The sequence below is a fragment of the Gossypium hirsutum genome, chromosome A09 (assembly GCF_007990345.1).
Source record: "Gossypium hirsutum isolate 1008001.06 chromosome A09, Gossypium_hirsutum_v2.1, whole genome shotgun sequence".
Classification (NCBI taxonomy): Eukaryota; Viridiplantae; Streptophyta; class Magnoliopsida; order Malvales; family Malvaceae; genus Gossypium; species Gossypium hirsutum.
The window spans coordinates 15,958,165-15,977,994 of record NC_053432.1 but is presented as its reverse complement, the minus strand read 5'-3'; the positions used below and the strand labels follow the sequence as shown (position 1 = coordinate 15,977,994).

General features: G+C 27.2%; 1 protein-coding gene and 1 long non-coding RNA gene across 3 annotated transcripts; both read right to left on the bottom strand.

The window, feature by feature from the left end:
- Positions 1–561: 561 nt before the first annotated feature.
- LOC107888852 (uncharacterized protein At3g27210) lies at positions 562–3,512 on the bottom strand. 2 transcript variants are annotated; one of them, XM_041077810.1, is made up of 4 exons: positions 3,374–3,512; positions 2,983–3,210; positions 1,340–1,420; positions 562–1,192 (listed from the first exon to the last, which is right to left on the bottom strand). In XM_041077810.1, the coding sequence occupies exons 2-4, from the start codon at positions 3,167–3,169 to the stop codon at positions 792–794; spliced, it is 669 nt and encodes a 222-aa protein (XP_040933744.1). In that variant the 5' UTR covers positions 3,170–3,210; positions 3,374–3,512; the 3' UTR covers positions 562–791. The 2 variants fall into 2 exon arrangements, with proteins under 2 accessions (XP_040933744.1, XP_040933743.1); XM_041077809.1 differs by having other exon boundaries at positions 2,983–3,473.
- Positions 3,513–10,871: 7,359 nt separating this feature from the next.
- On the bottom strand, positions 10,872–15,014 carry LOC121206720 (uncharacterized). Its single transcript, XR_005901887.1, has 4 exons — positions 14,881–15,014; positions 13,032–13,218; positions 11,935–12,006; positions 10,872–11,092 (listed from the first exon to the last, which is right to left on the bottom strand). It is a non-coding gene; the product is annotated as an uncharacterized lncRNA (long non-coding RNA).
- Positions 15,015–19,830: the final 4,816 nt, after the last annotated feature.

Genomic DNA, 19,830 nt, shown 5'->3' with positions numbered 1-19,830 from the left:
TACAAGAGCAACACAAATCTTAAAGAAAAAAAAACACAAGACCTATTAAACAAACCCAAAAAATGTTGAAGCAAAGAGACATTCTATTAATATCAATGAATTGGGTTCAACCAAATTATTTGCAGAATCAAATTGACACCACCATCTAAGGAAAATTCTCACTCAAAAGCGGAGAGACATCTGGAAACTCCTTGCACTAATCTCAACGGTGCAATTCACTTGCTTCAGAAATTCTCTACTCTTACCTGTACGAGGGCCCTAAACAGATGCACAAAGGCAAAATTAAAATCCACCACAGGGATTATGAGCTTAGGGGCTAATTTGTACGTTTCGAAATATAGAAAGGTTAATTTACCTATTTTTTTCGGCACAACCTTTGTTATAATATATGATATAAAAAGCTCAACTAGGATTTACATAGCCTAGTTTACTGGAAAGTACCGAGAGCCAGCAGATATGGCCTCAGTTGCTTGACATATCATTACAAGGGTCATTTACTCTTTTTCCTTTGATACTTTTGCCCTTTTATTACAAAACACTTGTTTATCAGCTAACTTCTTGTTGAAAAGAAAATTTTCACTTATTTTTGATTGAGTTGGTAAAATTCCTAATAGGAGTTTTACATCAAACATTTACTTGGATCCTCTTTACATGCCTTTTAATCCCCATATTTATGTATCACCATTATCCAACGACTTCACTACTTCCAACAAAACTTCCAACTTAATCTCAAGCCTCTAGAAGTCGAGAATCCGGCTTCGTCGACCTACGTGCTAGTGATTTGACGGATATTAAGGCCTATCATTTACAGCTATTGCAGGGCTCATCTTCTTCTTCCTCTCATTGAAGCTACTGCATGTAACAAAGCTTGGAAGGCAACATTGCATAGACTTTAATGGCTTGTCCTTGAACATAGGGTTATCATGATCTCCATTAGCAGTCCTTTCACTACTGCAAAGAGAGGTAGCTCCAGAGACATGATAAGGGGTACCATTTGCAGATTTTGAAGTAAGGTTTCGGTCTTCTCTAACGCTCTCTCGGAACAGTTCGAGGAGCTTCTTCTTTTTTCCCATCGGGGATGTTTCCAGAACAGACATTGGTGATCCTTCCACAGTGACCTTGCTAACTCGAGGTGTTGTCCCGACGGAGAAGCTATGATGAACAGGGGTATTACCACGAGACGGAGTAAAATCTGCACATAGATTACAACTTTTGGATGACACAACTATGATAGACTCGAAAAAAGAACGTGTACTCAACTCAGAAGCGAAGTATCAGTCATATTACAGCAATCAGTACTCATTATACGAGTTAATTCGAACAGTTATACTATTCTTACCCCCATTGACACTGAAGAAATCATCCTCACAATCGGAATCGAGATATGCTCGGGAATCGAAAAAGGTTTCTTCTTTACTACCTGCAGAATAAAAAATTGTTTCAGCTTAAGGTATTTAGATAGCAAAAAGGGAGCAATTTGATGAATATGCTGAAATACATTGAAATGCTTATCATGAAAGTAATATAGAAAACAATATCAACATGATGTTCAACATTACTATTGTACAATTTTCAGAAACTGTAACATGTATATGATGTAGCAAGCAACAGAACATCCTTGGAAAAACGCTATATCGCTTTGACATTCGATGGACGTATACATCAGCAACAACAGTCCCATGATTTATCTCCAAGTGTTGTACTGTATTGAAACATAAATTGTACATGTAGTAAGGACCACAACATAATCCACAAGTTGTCTTTCTTGGGGTTTTAATCTCCATTAATGTCAAATTATTGACAGTTAAAAGACAACTCTCTTAAAACTCTTTTGCAGCTACCTACTATTTAAGAGTGATCCATCCATCAAGGGCTAATAAATTTACCACAAAAAAGGTTCCCCCTATATACTTACAAAAATAGATAGATACATCAAAAGATTGCTCATTGCTGGTTTGTCTATCTATTCCACATTGGACAGTAAGTCATTAAACAAGGATATATAAGGCTAAAGTTAGGTTCTCAACTTCAAATTGAATACTGCCATATATGTGAAAAATTAGCTTTATTTTATGTCATACTAGAATTCGCGATTAGCGATGTCGTTTTCGGGTAACCTAACAATTTTGCAATAGGCCTAGCCATTCCAAAACGGCCAATGACTTTTCTTGCAAGACAAGTGGAAAAAAGAAAAAACCAAAGGATAGCTACCTTTTTGTACAATATCTCATCATGTTTAACAGTTTTATGTTCACAAAAAGTTAGAAAACTGAGCTCTAATCCATGATAGATTAATTAACAAGCAAATTAAATATACTACCATGGAGGGCAGGGGAGGTCAAAGAAAGGGTCTAAAATCATCTAAGAAGGAGAAGGGAAGTCCAAAATTTAAACTAAAATAGAAGAGTTTGCACTAATATAATAGTGAAAATGTTTTGAAATGTCCCCAAACAAGCCATAATTATGCTAAGAAACTATAACATGGAGGACCAAAAAAAAAAAAAACTATGAAAATATCACCATGTTTATCTCATAATCATCAATCAGGAGGGCCAACACAAATATCATTAGGCATATCATTCATGGCAGACATTGAAAATAACCTTAAAAAAATAGATAACTACAAGCATCATCACTCATTAATCCAACAATATATTCATTTTTTTTCTGTAAACAAAGAACACAAGACTACTTGATATAAAGATCAACATGTTGATAGTAAGAAAAATGAAAACTCTGACAAACCAAATACCCATTTCAGATCTCACATCATAAAAATAAAACATCATCCAGAAACAGAGAAAGAAAAGTTATATAGAATAGATTTTTTCACACTCCATTGAAGATTAAAAGAAAAAAAAAGTGAGACTAAAGCCAAATAGATTGTCTTTACCCCATAACCAAGCAAAGTAATTCCAACCTATTTATTTCACTAAACACACACAGAGACAAAAAGGTAAAACGAAAAAGAAGGAAAATTACCAAAATCTTTGAAAGTATAGGGCGATTGAGATATGAAAGCAAAGTCACCATTGGCAACTGGTTTCTCCTTAACAGGTGATGGTGGAATGATGAGGTTATTATCTGTTTTAGACCCAAAAGAAAGTCCAACTTTCATGGCTGAGGCTGGCTCTTGAGAGCTCTTATGCACTGAAACACATGAACCCATATCTATCTTTCTCTCTTTTTAGAGCCACAACATCACCCAATCTCAAAACAATAAAAAATAAAAAAGATGAAACTTTTCAAACTTCTTTTTCCTCTGCAACCTCAAAAGGCAGAAGCAAAAGAAAACGGAAGAGAAGATGGAGAAGAAAGCTTTTTTTTTTGGGGGGGGGGGAGGGGGTATGTTAAAGAGTGGGAAGATACATACCTTGGGTTAGAAAGAGAGAGAGGGTTTAGCCTTGAATTGAAAGGGAAGTTACCACTGCCATTGCCAATTAGCAAGCAGTGCATGAAAAAAAGCTGTTCATTATTTATTTAATATTAGTAGTTCTTTTTCCATATTTTTCTTACCTATTGTGTTAAGTGGACCCCTTTCACAGCATTTCTTTTCTTTTTAGTTTTATCATTATAGTAATTTTGGGACCCACTTTTTAAGTTTTTTTTGACAAATCTTGTGAATTGTGTAAAAGTGTCCTTTTTTTTCTTTCTTCCTTTTCTTTGATTTCTTATGTAAGAAATGATATTTTCAATATGAAAATAATTAATTTGTTTTAAAATTAATTAATATATTATATTTATAATATTATTAAATGTAAATATTTAATGAACAGTGTATAAACTGACTTAACAAATTAATAAATTAAATTCGCTTTGCAAAAACAGAGGAAAGAATAAAAGAACTGTTGGGGTACACTATTTATTACCAATTTATTATTAAAGAGAGGAGAAATAAATAAATAAATAAATAAATATAGATTGTATATAAGGACTTTATACTTAATGGTTTTTAGGATTACTATAATTGGATAGTTTAAAATTTTTTATTGTTTTAAATATATGGTCATTGAGTTTTAATTCCATTGGTATCAGTATTGTTATCAATATAGGAGGTTGTAGGTTCGAGTATGTTGAATCACATTATCTTTTTATTAAGGGTTGAAAAGAGTCATGAGTAGTTCTAGACATTCTATTAAAAAAAACCAAATATGATAAAAATTTATACTGAGATTAATTTTATATTACATTTGAACCATAATCAAGTTTCATGTGTATAATTACACCCATAGGCAACAGCAGAGGGTTGGCAAGGGCCCAGACTCCTACCTAAAATTGAAAATTGAAAATTTGGCCCTTTAAAATATATGAAGTTTTAAATTAATACATGGTAAAGTTGCACTTTACCCCTCACAAAATGATGAAATTTTGATTTAATACTACAAAAAAAAGTTTTAACTTCACTCAAGATTGCACTAAATCAAAATTCATGTATTAAATTACTCATTGAATTGAAATTCATATATAATTTTAAGATTTATCCTAAATTATATTACTGGACCTTTTATAGAATTTGGACTTCAAAATATATTTGGCAGAGTTAGATGAGGTGAAATTTAAAAACTAATTAAATACTTTTTAGAAGTTTCATAAAAGTAATACACTGAATATAAAATATATTTTAAAATAAAAATTAATAAATTCTTTGACAATACCTATATGTATTACTGCTACTATGTAGTCAAACCAAACCCATATTATTTTATTTTTATTGATTTTTGAGCTAATTAAACTCCAAGCTTTCAACTCTCTCAAATCATATGTTTAATCATTGTTTATTTTCTCAAACTTTGCTTTTTTTTGAATGGATGAATTAATTAATTTGTAGCAAAGCTAAATGTGCACATAATTTTGTTGCTTCATTTAGGATAAAAAAAATTTATTTGATATTTTAACTCTATAAAAAAAATTTATTTTAGTTTTTTATTTAAATTCTTATTTGTATTGTTTGTAAAATCACCTTAAAATATATGAAAAATTAAAGTTTATTAATTTTGCTTATGTAGCATACACATGAATTACTATATAGATATCATGTCAGTAATTAATTAATTTTTAAAAAATATTAAATACACTATTAATTTTTAAAAATTACTTAATTACTGACATAATATACGTGTGGGCTACCACATGGATGCCATGTTAGCAAAATAATTTTTCTATTTATTTTGGGTGATTTGACAAGTAATATAAGTTCAAAAATTAAAAATAAAAAAAATTATTAAAATAATATTTTTTTAAAGCTGGAGAGTGAAATAATTTATTATGTAAAAATAAAAAAACCATAAAATTTTAGAGAAAAAAAAACAAAATAAATGTGAAATTGAGAATGTTGATTAAACCAAACATCTTTTAAATATATCTCATGCTTTGCATTCATTCCATAACTTTGGATCTCACAGTTTTTTTTTTTCAAAAATGATAAAAATTCATTTTTGTTTAATTGTTGATGACAAGATAGAAGAATATGTAAAAAAAAAAAAGTTTGGGATTATATACAATATTTTATTCTATGCCTTTTGCCAGCTATCTTTGAAATTATTTGTTGGATTTTTTTTCAATAAATTATTTGTTGGATTTAGGTTTGAGTTTGGTAAAAGTCTTTCAATTGGTATTAAATGGATGATTAAATGCAAAAAAATTAGAAAAAAAAATTTCCTCTTCACCAGCAAGGGATTAATTATATAATAAAATCATTTAATTGAAAAAAAAAACAAACACAGCCTTGAAATAAAAGAAAGAATAGTAAACCTCAAATTAGAATAGTAACGAAGTCGAATAAAAGGATTGATTTAAATTTCATGTAATTTTATTTTTGGAAAAACGCGAATAATTATAATTAAAATAAAATATTATAATATGTTATCAAATTAATAATTAGATTAAATTTAAAAAAAAAAACCTCACGTAATTAGATAAGACTTCATTGATATAGTCGATTGAGTCATAGTTGCTAATGTAGGAGGGTATGGGTTCTAGTGTGTTTAAACGCATTATCCTTCTATTTATGAATTAAGGAGAGGCTGTGGGTAGTTCTAAGCATTATGTCAAAAAGAGATATGATCAGAAATTATAATGAGTATATGTAAAAACTTTTGAATGAATAAACTAATTAATATTAATTTTTTTAAAATTAATTAATTATAAAAGTCAATAAATTATACAAGAGTAATAATCACTTAAAAGATGAAGACAAATAACTTTTAAAAAAATCTTTGGGTTGTTCCAATTTTAACGTTCCAGTCATCCCGTAATTTCACATTACGTTCATCCGGTAGTATATGGTGTAATATTAATGTGATATATTCTTTAGGTAATTTCAAATAACGGTCGTAATCTTAAATTTTGGACCAATTTGTCTTTTATTTTTTTATTATTCTAATCAATTTAGCCACTCTTTTCTCTTAAATCAAGTTTAAGGCTTGTTGGGGATCAACCCAACTAAACAACGAATAAGTAAAAATAGTGAAAAAAATTGAGAAATTGAACACACAAATTTAACATGAAAAAACCCTCCAAAGAGGATAAAAAATCACGGGCAGAAATAATTTTACTAAAATGAAAAAAGAACAAAAAGTATAAAAGATGAAAATAAAACTAAACCTCGAAACTCGAAAGCAAATAACCTTCAAAACAAAAACATAAAATTCTCCAAAAGTGTTATGAGTTCTAATCTCTGGGTGTATTTTCTAATGTTGTAAAAAAGTCTATTTATAAGTTAAATTCGTAGGTCAAATAAATTATGCTGATAAATGCTAAATATATTATACTAATAAGTACTAAATCTTCTAGAAAGAAAATATATTTTGTTAACTTGACTTGCAAGCAATCTCTTATTTAACTGAAATATGAGACATACTCAACAAGACTAATAAAAAATAAAAAAAATAGTGAAATTATTATAATTATGATTTATAAATTTATTTCAACATAATATATTTACTTATTAATATATAAATTGTAATAAAAAGGTAAAAATTGTAAAAATTTATCATAATTTTATGAAAATTGAGACTAAACTTTTTTTTTAATCTATTAGAATGACATTAGAGTAAAATATGGTTATAAATAATTTAAAATTTCGTCAATCAAAAACCTAAGTTTTACATTCAAACCAAATGAATTAAACACTTTGTGATATTATATTCTTATAAACATGATTTAAGGTTTAACGAATTAGTCGCGAAGAAAGGCTTAACATGTGAATGGCTCAGCTTTTAGTGTGGCCTACACATTCATAAAATCTTGATCATATATTATGCATCTCAAAGGAAAATGACAAAAAGTTGAAAATTATGGATGAGGAGAAAAAAAGAACATTTGCCATTTTTAAAAAGTTTGAATGATTGAACTTGAAAAGAAGAATAATAATATATTGATTGGTATTTAATTTTTTTTTAAAAATTTAGTATTTGAGTTTGATTTTAATGTTTATTTTAATATTTGAGGTCTTTTTTTTCAGTTAAATATTTAAGTTTGACTTTAATGTTTAATTTGGTACCTGAGAATTATTTTGTCCCAATTAAGTTCCTATATTTTTTATTAGACCATACGTGCCAAATATTCATTGGACCCTATAATGTCATTTCAACTGTGAACCAATTTAAATATTGAAATCAAACTTAAGTATTAAATTAAAACAAATAAAATGTAGATAACAAATTGATCATTGCAACTAAACTTAAACAAAAAAATGATATATTAACCCAAAAGAAAAGAAAACTAAATATATCTAAACCTTGAGAAAGTACAACTCTTTCTAATGTAAATACAAATATTAACTAAATACAAATAGAAAAAGTCTTGTGAAACATTTTTTTTTTGTTTTCTTATTAGAATTCTCAATTTTGATGATATGTGAAATTCATACCCAAATTCAACCTATTCGAATTTTATCATAAAAAATTACTAGTTTGAAACTAAAAAAAAAATTGAAATGAATTAAACATAAAACGATGTTAATCAATGATGATCCGACTTGAAAAATTAGAACCTCAAATATGAATAATCCAAATTCAAAAGCACTCGAAATAAAAAAAATTCAAACAAACCCGAATTAATTTGATTAGAGATTGACTCAACTCGATTTTTTTTTAATAATCTCATTATGGGTTTTGATCATATATGATTTTTTGACATAATATCTAGAACTACTCATACCCCTCCCCACCCATAAATAGGAAAATAATATGTTTCAGCATACTCGAACCCATATTCTTTTATATTGACAACAATAGCTATACGAATCGAGCTAAAACTCAACTGGCGAAAATATTAGAAATTATATTTTAATGTGATTTGTATTGTGTTATATTTTAATATATATTGTTGTGGGTTGCAATGTCTTTTCAAAGCAAATGAAGAGAAGTGAAGTGAGGGCGAGGATGAGGGGTTGCTTGCAAATGGCCGTAGCTTTCAACGAAAACGATTGGAAATTGGCATTACTTTAGATGGACTAATCAGATATGGCAACGCGGAAACAGTTGGGTTTAACTACATTATTACGAGGGATTTTGGTACACAAATACAAAATGAAAGCTAGATTACTATTTAAATAACTGCCACTGCCATCTTTCATTAAATATATGGACCTTTTCTGAACATAATATTATATACTAATAATTACGAATATATTATAAAAATTTTATAAAATAAAATAGTGACAAATAATACGATTATGTCAATTTTTATTTATATAATATGACTCACATGTCATACAATATATATATAATTATTATACGTAAATAATAATAAAAAAAGTTGTTAGGAATGATAATCACCCACCTTGAAAGGATTATAAATATGATAAAAAAATTTAAATATTTTAGTTATATCCTTAATTTTTTTAAAAATTTTTAATTAAGTCCCTCAAAATTTTTAAAAATTATAAAATTGTTTCTGTAAATTTTTCATAAAATCTCTAAATTATTTTAAAAATTTTAGTTAAATCTCCAATGATATAAATGAAGTATTAATTTATATCCATAAGTGAAAAGTACAATTCATGTTCAATCATTCTTGGCTGTTTTGCAAAAGATTTTTAGTTTTTTTTTTTATTCTCTTTCTTTTTAATGCTTCATTTATGTTACACAAGCAGGCCACCAAACAGTGGCCTGAGGTTGTTTGCTCGTCCATTTTCAAAAGAAAATTAGCAAAAAAAAAAATCTCATTTTCATATGAAAGATGTTATTGTTTGGCCTTCTACTTCAAAGGTTTCCCAACTCATACCATTTAATGTCAAAATAAATAGCAAGATATGAAGCATCCCAAGCAATCACAATAAATGATTACTCACTCAATACCATGAGAAAAATATATAATATTAGGTATATATGTGAATGTTAAAGTCAAAAACTATATGTAACTAATTACATAAGATGATTAACTCTATAATCTTATCTTGGGATTTGTGCCTCCACCTACTTTTGCAATCTACCAAGTATGACTTGAATTATCAAATATCTCATATGCAAACAATTAGGTCAAAATTGTCACTTTCATATAATATATATATATATATGAATTATTAATATTTTGTATATTGTTGTGGAAATGATTAATTTTTTAATTGGAAATAAAAAAATTGTTTTTAAAAGTGTTTATGAATTAGACCGAGTGAAGTTGAAATTTGATTTTTAAAAAAAAAACATTTTATTGATTCAGTTTAATTTATCTGAAAAGCTCACATTACTATTTTAAAAAGGCTTATATGAAAAATAAATATTTAAACTATGTCACTTTTTCCATTTAGCTACTTAGATATTTTTTTTTGGCAAAATAGGTACTTAAAGTTTTACTTATGTTGCCACTTTAGGTGCAAATGTTGACTCCTATTAATAAAAAAATAAAAAACCTCTGAACCGATCAAATTATAACACGTGACATTTTTAATTAAATAAAAATATTTAAAATTAAGATTCAATATAACACCTCTTATTTGTCCTGACATATGGTACGAATAGAAGGTGCTACCGAGATAGTACTAGTATCCTATAATGCCCATTTGAAAGAAAAGAATTAAGTAATTTGCAAAATATAAGAATGTTACTTAATTTGTTCGTTTCGTGCGCTGGTTCTAGTATCCTCAAAACCTCGAGATAGTGAAGCCAGAATCCAGACGGCAACGACCAACTCATCCTAAATTTGTATAACCTTTTTCTCTATGTCAATGGAATGTACCTATAAACATTTGTTGTAATATTAGAAATGGTCTAAAATGGCTTGTATATAGGTTATGATTATGTGACTTTGGTTATAATCATGCTTGTATATGATGTTAATGATCTAGTAGCTATAACACCCCTAACCGATATCTGTCGTCGAAATAGGGTTTCAGAGCATTACATATGTTTACCGATCAAACAGACATAAATTTCAAGCATTTCCTATCATATAATATTCAGATCTGAAACCAATTAAATTCATACACACTATCCCTTATTTGAGCCCTCAAGGCCCAAAATACGTGTTAGAAACAAATCAAGACTAATTCGAAAACTCAAAAAAAAATTCAAAAATTATTAAAAAAATTTCAAAGCTACATGGTTCACACGGCCGTGTGTCTGGCCATGTGGACTCAGAATGTACCTTAAACGACAAGTTTACCATTCCCTGCAAGCTTGGATATTAAGCAATTAAAAAATTATTCGTTTAACTTATTCAAAAGATGATTAAACACATCAAAAATTTCAAAACAATCATCCTTGGTGTCTAACCAATGTACCATCATCGATATCACAATTATATCATCAAATGATATTATCAAAACATCATTCAAATTCAAATTATAAACATACCAAATTCAATCCATTTTGCCTAGTTCATGAGCACTTAAATATAAAATTAAATTCACATGCACCTATCTAGATTTGGTTCAATTTACCATACTTGGATATAGCTTCAAACACAAACACATATTCAAATGTATATACCAAACCAATATTAAACTTATAACCTCATTTACAATCAAACAACAAAATAACTATTATTTAGACACCTTAGGTACATGCTGACACAAAAGATAAACATCATCTCATTTGAGTTCGGGATCATTGTTGGATGCTGAATCGGTGATCAAAATTAAATACCTAACCTGCGTACAGAAAACAAAACCGTATGCTAAGTAAAACTCAGTGTTATTTCTATAATCCGAATATTTAAAGATAAGAAATTACAAATATACAATTGAAATATAAACACATATTAATATTTAAATATTACAACAACCATATCATATTTCATTTGTTTCACAAATATCTCAATTCTCATACTTGCTATATAAATAGCTTTTCACAATTTATTTCACATTTCATTATACAATTGCATTATCCATTCCATATTCATTTCATGAGTATATAACTCATATATTCCATATATTTGCAACATATTTCACATCCTATTTTCAATTCACTATTTCACTTTCATTTCTCATACCATGCCATTTCAATATCAATTATAAAAATTTATTATTCATTTACCTCTATTAACACATCTCGGACTCGGACAGATACATGGATCTAACTAAAACAAACCAGTTTGGCACCCAGTGCCTTATCGGATAATTCGAAGTAATAATTTAACACACTGTGTCACACCGGCTAAACCGAAGTAAATTGGCACCCAGTGCCTCATCAAATTAATCCGAAATAGTAAATTGACACCCAGTGTCTCATCGACTCGAAGTCGAAGAAATCCTTGAACTCTTCCAATCCTATAGCATGCCGTTTATATCCAACTCAGTCCGATACAATTAATAGGGTTTAATTTCACAATTCAAAAACAATCAATATCCAATATCAATTTTTCATATAATCACATATACATATAAATTCAATTCAATATCAAAATGCCAAATTCTCACCTCAATCACTTACCATAAACATTAAATTAAAATAAAACAATTAATAACTAAGTTCGGATTATTGAAATACAAACCAGAAATTCCGAGCTATCCCTCGTCAACTTTATCTTTCCCCTTGTTAATCGAAGGTTCTGGTACAATGTTAGCTACAGAATTAAAAAAATTAAAATTCATCAATACAACATAATTCAATTTCATATTGAATATTTCAATTTTTACTTAAATATTGCCTAAATTTCAATTTAGTCCCTAAACCGAGACTAATTTTATTTCTTCACATTTAATCTTATATTTTCATACAAATTCCACTTTAAACTAAATTTAACTCTTCACTCAAATTCATAAATTTTGAATTTTCACAATTTAGTCCCTATTACTCAAAATTTACAATTTATTATACAATTTAATCCCTTTTTCATTTCTAACTTAAAAATCTATCAATTTAATCCCTAATACTAAAATTATTCAACATAGACAACACTCAAAAACTCAATAACTTCTAAAATTTTGACATGGGTCAGGTAGTATTTAACATAAGGATTCCAAAAACATAAAAATTACAAGAAAAAAGGACTAAATGACAACCAATTAAACTTGAAACTTTGAAACCCCCAAGGCACTTCGTCTTTCTCGTTTCTCCCTTTTCTTTTTCTTTCTCTCTTTTTTTTTTTGTTTCGTTTCTATCTTTCTATCTTTATTTCTTTTTAATTACTTATTTTATTATTATAATATAATATATATACTTAATAATTAAGATTTAATATTATAATATTATAATATATATTTTTTAACTTTAAATTTTTATAAATTTAATCATTTTAAGACAATGGCATAATTGCTTCTTTAGTCCCTTTAAGTTTTCTTTAATCTATAATTCAACTTTCACACTTTATGCAATTTAGTCCTTTTACTTAATTACTCTTAATTCATGCAAATTCACTTAATCAAAACCTAATTAACTACACAACTAAATTCGTAAATATTTAGAGTCTGATTTACGAAACCGGAGTCTTGAAAATGCACTTTTCGACACCCATGACTATCAGGTCGTTACAGTAACAATGTTTTTGACAAGTTTAGGTATATGAAATGGCTGATTTGGAGCCTTGAGGCCAATGGATGTTAAACATGTAAAGTTGTTGTCATTTGAAACAAGGATTCAAGGGTCTACCTGTAATATCACGACATCACACACTAAATGTCAAGACACCAGGCCATATCGTCGTGACGTCCCTTGCTCAAGGTTGTCAAGCCAGTTCTATTTTATTTTGAAAACTTTGCAATTTGGTCTTCAAGTTGGGAATTTGGCTATTGTTTTCAATGTCGCAACACCAAGCCTTGGAAGTTGTGATACCCACCTGAAATACTTTGAAAAATTTTCATTTTAGTCCTAGTTCAACCTCAGAATAGTATTAGACTTTCATAAGCTCGTATATGACCCGAGAATGATTATATATCATGTTTTACACTTGTAATACTTATAATGTAATGATTAATGATGAAAATTACTTGTAAATGATTGTAGTTGCTCTAGTAACGAATGTGACACCTAATAGTTGTAATACAATTTCACTGTATTATGTCCTAGAATAATACCATTTACTAGATCGAAAAATTTGGGGTGTTACATTCAATAAAAAAAATATCATATCTTCATCTTAATCTACATCTACATTGTCTCTGGTACGAGCAGTCCGGTCGAATTTCAAACCCATAATTGAGATGAGCTCAATTTCTCACAATGCCCAATCACAATATCCAAATCTAAGCAAACTCTACTTCCATCTTCATCTTCTCTATAAAGAAGGTTTTACAAAATTTTAAAATAAACTCTACTTAAAATCTCTCCCATTAAAACAAACCCTCATTTTCTTTTTCTTTATTTGAAAGAACTAACCCCCATTTTCAATATTAAAATAAATACTCATCTTTTTTGCTATTAAAAGTAAACCCCTATTTTTAATTTTAAAATCTCAAAATAAGAAAGAAAAGAAAGAAATGGTAGAAAGAAAAACCTCCGTTTTCTCTATTTTGAGGCCATGATAAGTTGCTTTATGGGGTTTTTATTTCATATATGGCTAAGAAGATGAAGATAGAGAATATGAAGAAGAAGAAGGAGAAGGAGAAGGAGAAGAAGAGGGAGAGGGAAAAAGAGAATTTTTTAAAATTTAATTAATGTTAATTTAAATATTTTATTAAATTTAAAATGCCATGTGTCATAATTTAATTAGTTCAAAACATTTTTAATGGAAGTTAAGAGTTGGTGCTTAAAGTGGTAACGGATAAAACTTTACATACCTACTTTGACAAAAATAAAAAAGCTTTAGGTACCTAAATGAGAAAAGTTACATAGTTTGGGTACCTACTTTCATATAAACCTTTTGCAAAAAGGCTAAAGGGTCTTTAAAGCCCCTAAATTTTTCCTAAAAAATCAATTATGCCCCTATAATTTTTTTTTCACTCAATTGAGTTCTTGAATGTTAAAATTTCAATAAATTAAACCTTTTTAATGTTAAAGTTAATGGTCAACCACTAAAGTTAACGATAGTCATTTTAGGGATTGTTTACATCATGAAATTTGATAATGTATATTTAATATAATTACAAAAATCATTAAAAAAATAAAAAGAATCATAAAAATATATGTAAAAAATGCTTAAAAACTAGAAAATATATAAAAATGCAAACATTATAAAATTATTATAAATGACAAAAAATTATATAAATTATTAAAAATTGAAAAAAACAAAAAAAATAATAAAATAGCATAAAATTATATAAGTTATGAAAAGTAAAAAATTTTAAAATTATGAAAATATTTAAAATTGTATTAAAAATATTATAAAAATATAAAAAAGAATATGAATTACAAAAAAAATTAAAAAAATTTAAAACTATAGAAAATTATTACAAATACGAAAAAAGTAATAAAAATTACAAAATATTATACTATGCATAAAAATTATAAAACAAATTAAAAATATATGAAAAATCATAAAAAAAATTATTTACACACTAACCGTCATTTGATCCCTACAACTATCTGTAGTGCACGTCCACTGCAAACCTCTCCAAACCTTGCACCCTTTTTGTCTATCGTCGATAATAGGGAAATTTTTTAAGATGCAAACTAAGGTGGAAAAATGGATTGAGAAGGCAAGTGAGAACTAAGTTTGTATATATATAAAATTTTAGACTTTTTTTATATATTTATATATTTTTTTGTACTTTTCTATAAATTTTGTGAATAATTTGGATTTTTTTTAATTTTATATAATTTTCTACATCTAAATTTATGCACCTTTTTATTTTTTAGAATATTTTTAATAATTTTCTATATTTTTAATTTTCCATGATTTTATAAAAAATTTTAAATTTTTTCATAATTTATATACTTTTTTGTTATTTTAATTTTTTAATAATTTATATTTTTCCATTTATAATAATTTTATAATTTTTTCACTTTTATATATTTTATAATCTTTTAAATAATTTTTTTATTTTCTATAATTTGTATTATTTTTAAAGATTTTAAATATAAAATACCATATTTAACCACGTGGCAAAAAAAAAAACCCAAAACGACTGCTATTACTCTTTACTAGTCAAATGACTTAGTTGATTGAAATTTTAACATTTAAAAGTTCGATCGAGTGAAAAAAAGTATAAGGGTTTAATTGAATTTTTTGAAAAAGTTCAAGAGCTTTAAAGATCCTTTAGCATTAAAAATAATAATTACTAAAACCATATTATTTTATATTAATATTCATATATTTTTATAATTAAAATTAAAATTAAATTAAAATTTTTAATTTAAATTTGGGTTGAGTTAGCGCAAGTACAAAAAATCTTTAATTTTTGTCCAATCCTGACCCAAATCAGGCTAGACCGGCAGAGCCACTTGGCCCATGGACAAGTCTAAAAGTCACGTGTTTAATTAATTAAATTTTTATTTCATATGTTATTATTAATTAGTTTCAAAACATAAGTATCATTATTTATTATTTTTAAACACATATCATACAGAGATTTCTTAACCTGCTTATAAAATTAAATTTTTAAAAAAAATCTACTATTAGTATACCAAATAATTAGGTTAAAGTATTGGAGAAATCATTGTATTATAACACAAAATCAAATTAATCCCTTTATTTTTAAATAAATTAATTTAAAATTTTTAAAAAATATATAAATTTAATTTCTATAGATTATAACAAAATTAATTTTTATTATATAAAAATATCATCTGCTTTGCTTATGAATTCGGATTTATTTTTATTTTTATTTTAAAAAATAAAATTGGGATAATTTAATAAATTAAAAATAAGAAATTTTACTTAAATGTGCAATTATTCCATCCTTAAATAGGCGACACATTGCATGGTAGAAGATAAAAAAACACGTGGGCTACCAAGGAGTGGAAATTCGCAAGAAAAATCCAAAAGGAGCAGACGTGGGATGGTGAAGCAGGCAAAGTCTATGTCTATAATTAAAGCCAAATTAAGGAAAAAGGAAAAGCAGACAAAAGTTGTGCTGTCAATCAAAACATATATTATTAACACCCAAATTATTTGCATACACAATGATATAAAGTATACGTTTAGTGGTATTGTATAAAATTATATGGCTGTGGAAGTCTTTGCCTGCCGGTTTCAGCCTCACATTCATATATCATTTCTTGGTTTGAATTTATGTACAATATAATAGTAATAATCAATCAAAGGAATCATGCAACATCCACCAATTTTCAATATAATTTCAATAATCCAATCTCAAATCACCTTCTTCCTACCAAATCACGGGATTCAAATGCTCAAGAGAAAAAGTTCATTTTTATTCTTTTTAATCATTTATGGATGAATTACTCTTTCTTAATAAAAATGAATTTTTTACTTAAATTTAATTATAGATAATCATCCAAAATGTTTTTTTAAAAGTTGTTAATTGCATAATGAATTTAGTTTTAAATCTAAAAACAAATTAAGAGCAATGGTTACCATGTAGTTGAGGCTGAAGGCCCCAAATCCACTTTCTTCCCATTCCAACACTAAGAAGAGGCCAAAAAGCCCATCTCACATTCTTTTTGTCCACTTTCCCAAAAACAAAAGAAAAAGCATTTAACAGGCTCAACATGCGACTTCGGTATTATATTCCGACCACTAAGCCTCATAGACTAAGACATGTACAAGTGCATTTTACATAGTAGGTGTTAAATTTTGGTGGCTCGCAGGCAAAATATATGGTTGTTTTGGTCTCACTTGGAAGGTCTGAAATTCATTAAAATGATGTTAATATTTTCATCATCAACATTTACGGGATTTATATATGTCACTTATTTATTATTAACTTTTTATTTATCAACTATTAAATAACTAATTAAAAGTTGACATAATAGCTTTTAAAATTGGTATAATAATAATTTTATCCTACAATATTTATATATTGTACCAATTTAGTCTTGAATCTAAAAAATTAAACCCTCAAATTTACACATTGTATAATTTGATCCATTTGCAATTTTGCTTTCCTTTGTGACCCTTTCCAACATTGACCTTGTGTCATGGGGCTAGACCTTTCATTTCACAATTTGTGCGGCCTTAAGTGATTTCTTCGCTCCAAATCTACCTAAGTTAAAAGATGACTCTCTCTTTTCTAAAGATGAGATATTAGAAAAGTTATCTTATGTGTAATTTGGGGACTATAACCCTAATATATAACTTTAGCACATTAGCCCTAATTTCTAATCAACCCATCATCAATTAGAAATTAGTTACTCTAGTATCTACACATATTTGACCCATATTTTATTTAATAATTAAAGCCCAATAAACCTTAACTAAATTAGATCACTTTTAATTTTTAATTTGGGCTAACCTATTATGATAGTAAATAATAATATGTAATTAATTATATTATATATGTGATGTCCATAATTTCCAACAAACTCTCTCACCCTTTGAAAATGTAGGAGTAAATCACGATACACTTAACGCTAACAACCTTAAATATATCTAACCCTATGACATGCCAATGATACCCATAACTCTATCCAACATGATTTAATAACACATTATTATTATAGTTAATCATCAATATTCAATTCAATTAAATGTAATAATCATCATCACAACCACTTACAAGTTCAATATCATCAAACATATTATCAATCATCATCCGTCTTTAATGAAAATGCATGAACGCATATCATCACATATAATTTAAGCACATATAAACATATCATAATATCAATCGTTTATAACTCAAATTTATTTATATACAACAATATATTCATTATCTCAAAGCTTTCAAGTATAGATACAATTATTTGATACTTATGTCATATTTGATTATGTCAACTAGCTATTCAATGAAATAAGAATTGAAAGTAAATTATAGTAGTACAAATCACGATATCTATTTGATGTTTGTCTTCTCTTTTTGTTTCATTTTCAATGTTTCAGCATAGTCTTTAACTACGTTCGATAATACAATTATAAAAATAACTTTAGTTTCGTAATCAAATATGAATGCTCTTTATTCTATTTGGTCCAAAATTCTCGTATTTTACAAATTTACCCAATCAAATCTAAATTTGACTTCGTAGCCTCAAACTATCAAGTTACCTCATTCTCTTTCGAAGTTGTGATCTTCTCTCTCTCAACCTTAGATTCAACACGTTTTCACACTAAAATTTCATCAATTCAATATTCTAAGAAGTGGGCTTCTAATATTTATCATTCTTTCTCAAAATTCCAACAAAAATCGAAGGAAAACCTTACCAATTCTTTATTGTAAGCTACAGCAATGAAGAGAGAGCTTAAGCAAATATTTCGTTCTCTCCTTTGTCGGTGTGGAGAAGATGGAAATGAAGCAAATTTTCTTTTGTTTTGTGCTTTCTCTCTCCCACCATCACCTATTCACCCAATTAACCTTCATTATCTAATAAAAATAAAATATATCAATGGCCAAGAGTTGTTTATGGTAAGGTTTGTGGCAATTGATGGGAAAGATCACTTTTAAGGGCTTGCTCAAAGCTTTAATCAAGCTTCTTCTTTTCACTCATCTTATAATTTGGTCCTTGTTCTGTATACTTAGTATCTTAATCAATTTAGTTGCTAATTAATTCTATTTCTTAATTCCGAAATTATTCCTAAACTTTTCATTTTAAATTCTTTGGACGGCTTGGCTTAATAAATTCAGCTTTGACATAGACTTTTCGACGGCAACGAAAATCGGGCCTTTGCATTAGTAGGGGTCTCAACCTCTCTAAATTTTGTAAATTTTCTTTTTAGTCCCTTTTAAGTTTTTTTTTTTAAAACTTATTTTGATATTACAATTAGTGTTAAAAAAAAGGATATATTTGCGTCAAAGTTTTTTTTAATTTGATTTCTTTTATAGAATTTATAATTTTTTGTGATAAATTTAGTAACATTTTAGTTTAATTTGGTAAATTAATACAGACTATATCTAAATATTAATAATGTAAAAAAATGAAGTAAAAATTATAATATTTAATAAACAACTGAACAAAAAATTAAATTATTTACAAATGGTTGCCGAAATTTAGTAAGAGAACCACTACAATCCGCCTTCCACCAAGCACCTTAATTGCCGGAGTCATAATTTTCTTTTTCTAAATTAGGTTGCTCAAAAATTAAAATTATTTAAAGTTAATTAAGATTTTAAATAACAAAAATATTTTCACTAAATTAACGTCCTAGTTAACATTAAATCATATAATAACTTAAATAAAAAAATAACAATCAAATTGACTAAAATTATAAAAATTATATAATAATTTAAATCATGAGAAGTGTGGTGTGGTGGATACTTACGTTATCTATTAATTATGAAGTTGGGGTTTGATCTCTGTCCATAAGTAAATCACATTTCATTACTAATCCTTTAATTATTCGGAAATAATAAAAATTATTTTTATTTTTATTTATTTATTTTTTGGGGATCCTAAC

Bases quoted from the DNA above. Each gene is read 5' to 3' on its own strand.
- LOC107888852 (XM_041077810.1), bottom strand. From the start codon at position 3,169: ATGGGTTCATGTGTTTCAGTGCATAAGAGCTCTCAAGAGCCAGCCTCA. The intron at 1,421-2,982 runs GTAATTTTCCTT...TTTATTCTGCAG, and splicing joins CTATACTTTCAAAGATTTTG to GTAGTAAAGAAGAAACCTTT. The intron at 1,193-1,339 runs GTAAGAATAGTA...ATCTATGTGCAG, and splicing joins TTTCTTCAGTGTCAATGGGG to ATTTTACTCCGTCTCGTGGT.